Genomic DNA, 4,810 nt, shown 5'->3' with positions numbered 1-4,810 from the left:
ATGTTTTGTATTAATATTTAGAGAGATAAATAAATATTTAGCAAAAATATGTAAAAAGTTAAGAAAAAATTAGTAAAATTAAATAAAAAGAACGAAATGATAATGAGATAAATAAGAAGAGGCCGAAGAAGATGCATAATATGTGTTGGTGAAATTAATGTGATAATCACATATATAATTTCATAAGCATTTGTTAATACTAAATATTCATCAGCTATTTTTACATCAAATTTATATAAACTTTACGACTGATTTTCAAACTATTTGAAGTTAAAAATTATACTTTTAATCTTTCAAAGTATATAACATCGTATACTTTTAATCTTCACGACATGTTTCTATCCTTCTGCGATTAGCTCTGCAAGTCACAATCTATTACGTATGGCGAGAGAGAAATGAAATGCGACACTCACAGCGAAGTAGACAAGCGACCCAACTTGGGAGAATCATTGAGAAGACAATCAAGCAGCAGCTTCTATCTATTAGATACTATGGGAAGAAAGGACTGGAGGGGTTGATGCAGAGGTGGTTCCTGGCCCATATTGGATAAAGATAGGTTCATACAATAAACATTTCTTAGGTTCTCTTTGTAAATAACTATTCTTTTACCTTTTGATGATCAATAAATTTAATATTTCATCAAAAAAAAACATCGTATACATAATATATATTTTTATACAATATTTATATCCGTGAGTTCGCGGGCAACCATCTAGTTCAATCCTTAACATACCACTCCAATATAAACACTGAAATCGATATTAAACTGTTGTAACTTATTTATTTACATTAGTATGTACATGTTTATAACATATAACATTTGAAACATCACTCATTAGTTTCACAACATTTCCAGATCATATATTACACATATTTTACATTAGCATTACACATTAGAACTTCTTCAGTTGAGTAATTAAGCTGCAGTAGCGCCTTCCGCCAGTGGAGCATTTTCCTTAGCATTGTTCTCCATCAAATTAACACTTCCCAATCCACCGTTCTTTTCAGCCGCCACTGCAAAGCACCTTGCACTGTTCTTTCTAGTGGCCATTGCAGAGCACCTTGCACTGCTCTTAATTACCATCTGTCATTGCAAAACACCTTGCATTTTTCTTTTCAGCCTCCCCAGAAAAGCACCTATCACTGTTCTTCTTAACTTCCACTGCAAAGAATCTTGCATTTTTCTTCTCAGCTTCCAGAGTAAAGCACCTAGCACTGTTCTCCTCAGCTTCCACTGCAAAGCACCTAGCATTTTTCTTCTCAGCTTCCACAGTAAAACACCTAGCACTGTTCTTCTCAGCTTCCACCGCAAAGCACCTAGCACCCGCGCCACTCTTCTCAATCTCCACCACAACTGGAGTATGTGGCATCGTATCCATGCTGGCTTTCCAATACCTTTGACCAAATGTTTCTTCGCATTGCGCAGTAGTTCTAGAGTAAACAGTGTCGAGATTCATACCTTCGCTTGTGTCAGAGTCTGCCGTATCATCATGCTGTAAGATGTTACCAAAGATCTTTACCATATCCTTGTAGTAAGAGGAAGGGTTAAGCTGATGTGTATGCCAAATTAGATCAATATTATAAGTCGGAACACAGATTGGTTTGATCGTCTTTTCGCCGTTTTGCTTGATTAAGTAAAGGAATGCTTTATATCTACCAACAACTTCTTCCATAATGATCTCACTGTCCACATTGGCTCTTGAAACCTGTAGCATAGAAACACCAACAAATGGCTTAGAAACCTTGTAACACACCCATTAATATTATTATATGTATTGGAAGTATTTATATGAATTTCAAAATATTTCAGTTGTAGATTAAATATTTTAAGTGCAAGCGTTTATCAGAAAGTACTCAAACTCCATATAAATCCTGTAAATATATTCAAATTCAAACTTGGTGCACCCCGCAGAATGAAAAGAATACTTGGTCAAAAAGGAAACTACTTGAAGATTACCTATTTTTGAGGTCTTTGTATATTTGTTTCTCATAAACGACCATTCGTACTTGGTAAACGAATTGGAGAATTTATCTTAGATATGAATCTGCAACTTGTAAGATTCGTATGCTCAAATTGATTATAACTGTAGTAAAAAAAAAAGTCAATTTTTATTTTTAAACACATATGAAGCAAGTGTTCTATGCGAATGAGCATATATTTTTAACTTTCACTAGATAGGTACACGCGAGACTTATTTTCAATCAGTATTCTACAACGTGCGACATTCATTTCGCGGAAGATAAATATTTAGCGACTAACCATGTACGCGAACGCCTAAACGGAGCTAGACGGATATATGATCTTACATAAAATATAAGTATAAAACTAATATTTACTCATTATTTTTTTTAAAATGAACATAAAATATACTTCAAACATAATTTCTATGTTTATAAATATAGTTTAACATATATGAATAGTTTAAAATTGTAAAAACTAGAACTAAAACATGTTTAAATATATAAATATGAGAAATTTAATATTATTTTGCAAAAAATTAATCTAATATATATATATCATATGTACCAATTAATATAATTAATAATAGGAATCTCAACTAATGTTTAGAAGTTGTGGTTTTCATTAAAAAAAACTGAAATGTATTAGTTCTAAGAGTTGTGTCTTTTTATTATAAAAAATAAAGTAGTTTTAAAAAGTAGTTAAAATATCCCAATATGTGTATTTCCACAATTATTAGTTTTAAGAGTTGTGTCTTCTCATCATAAAAGATAATTTTTAATTGTTAAAATATCTCAATAAGTTTCTTTATGTTCATTATTCAATAGAGTATATTTTTCAATGATATTTCTATTCAAAATATATCGTATAGATACTAACCTAAAATAACTATCTCAAATCTAAAGTCGTGACTTTTTGTATAAATCTTTGAAAATATATAAATTTATTTGTATAAATCTTATAAAAATATAGTTGTATCTATAATACTAAATAATCTTTTATAATATCCATATATGCTTTATAAATAATTAGGTTTTGAAAATTGGATGAATTATATTTAACGGGACATGCGAAAACTTTGATTGAAAAAATGTTTTGCATTTAAGTAAGATAATATAGTGAATATGGTAATGTTATGATTGAAAAGAATTCTAAGATGGATTTTTGGTTTATTGATTGTATGTTTTGTATTACTATTTAGAGAGAGAAATACATGTTTAGCAAAAATATGTAAAAATTTAGGAAAACATTAGCACAAATTTAATAAAAAGAACGAAATGATAATGAGATAAAGAAGAAGAGGCCGAAGAAGATGCATAATATGTGTTGGTGAAATTAATGTGATAATTACATATATAATGTCGCAAACATTTGTTATTAATAAATATTCATCAGTTATTTTTACATCAAATTTATATAAACTTTACGACTGATTTTCAAACTATTTGATGTTAAAAATTACACTTTTAATCTTTCAAAGTATATAACATTTTATACATAATATATATATTTTTATACAATATTTATATCCATAAATTCATGGACAACCACCTAGTTCAACCCTTAACACACCACTCCAATATAAACACTCAAATCGATATTAAACTGTTGTAACTTATTTATTTACATTAGCATGTACATGTTTATAACATGTAACATTTGAAACATCACTCATTAGTTTCACATCATTTCCAGATCATATATTACATATATTTTACATTGGCATTACACATTAGAACTTCTTCAGTCGAGTAATTAATTAAGCTGCAGTGGCGCCTTCCGCCAGTGGAGCATTTTCCTGAGCATTGTTCTCCATCAAATTACCACATCCACATCCACGATTCTTTTCAGCCCCCACTGCAAAGCACCTTGCACTGTTCTTCTCAGCCTCCACAGCAAAACACCTAGCACTGTTCTTCTCAGCTTCCACTGCAAAGCACGTTGCATTTTTCTTCTCAGCCTCTACAGAAAAGCACCTAACACTGTTCTTCTCAGCTTCCAGAGCAAAGCATCTCGCACTGTTCTTCTCAGCTTCCAATGCAAAGCACCTAGCATTTTTCTTCTCAGCATCCACAGCAAAACACCTAGCACTGGTCTTCTCAGCCTCCACCGCAAAGCACCTAGCACCAGCACTACATTTCTCAGCAGCCTCAGCCAAGCATCTAGCACCTGCACCGCTCCTCTCAGTCTCCACCATAGCTGAAGTATGTGGCGTCGTATCCATGCTGGCTTTCCAATACCTTTGACCAAATGTTTCTTCCCATTGCGCAGTAGTTCCAGAGAAAACAGTGTCGAGATTCATACCTTCGCTTGTGGCAGAGTCTGCCGTATCATCATGCTGTAAGATGTTACCAAAGATCTTTACCATATCCTTGTAGTAAGAGGAAGGGTTCAGCTGATGTGTATGCCAAATTAGATCAATATCATAAGTCGGAACACTGATTAGTCTGATCGTCTTTTCACGGTTTTCCTTGATTAAGTAGAGGAATGCTTTGTATCTACCAACAGCTTCTTCCATAATGATCTCACTGTCCACATTGGCTCTTGAAACCTGTAGCAAAGATACGCCAACAAATGGCTTAGAAACCTTGTAACACACCCATTTATTATATGTATTGGAAGTATTTATATGAATTTCAAAATATTTCAGTTGTAGATTAAATATTTAAAATGCAAGCTTTTATCAGAAAGTACTCAAACTCAATATAAATCATGTAAATATATTCAAATTCAAACTTGTAAAACATATGTTATTTAATTTAGTCAAGTTCATTATTGTACCTCAAGATAAAATGAGCTTTGCCTCTTGGCAGCTGAAACAAGATCATAGGTCGTGCATTTCTCAAGAGG

General features: G+C 32.1%; 1 protein-coding gene across 1 annotated transcript in view; it reads right to left on the bottom strand.

The window, feature by feature from the left end:
- The window catches only part of LOC106299148, an 11,643-nt gene extending 6,839 nt beyond the window's left edge, over positions 1–4,804 (bottom strand). The window contains exons 1-2 of the mRNA XM_013735282.1: positions 4,742–4,804; positions 3,846–4,511 (exon numbers count right to left, since the gene is read on the bottom strand). Of these exons, the coding sequence (XP_013590736.1) occupies positions 3,846–4,478 (633 nt within the window). The 5' untranslated portion in view covers positions 4,479–4,511; positions 4,742–4,804. The remainder of the gene's footprint in view (positions 1–3,845; positions 4,512–4,741) is intronic.
- Positions 4,805–4,810: the final 6 nt, after the last annotated feature.

This window comes from Brassica oleracea, chromosome C6 (assembly GCF_000695525.1).
Source record: "Brassica oleracea var. oleracea cultivar TO1000 chromosome C6, BOL, whole genome shotgun sequence".
NCBI lineage: Eukaryota > Viridiplantae > Streptophyta > Magnoliopsida > Brassicales > Brassicaceae > Brassica > Brassica oleracea.
The sequence above is the reverse complement of the archived record's forward strand: the minus strand, read 5'-3'. Positions and strand labels throughout refer to the sequence as shown.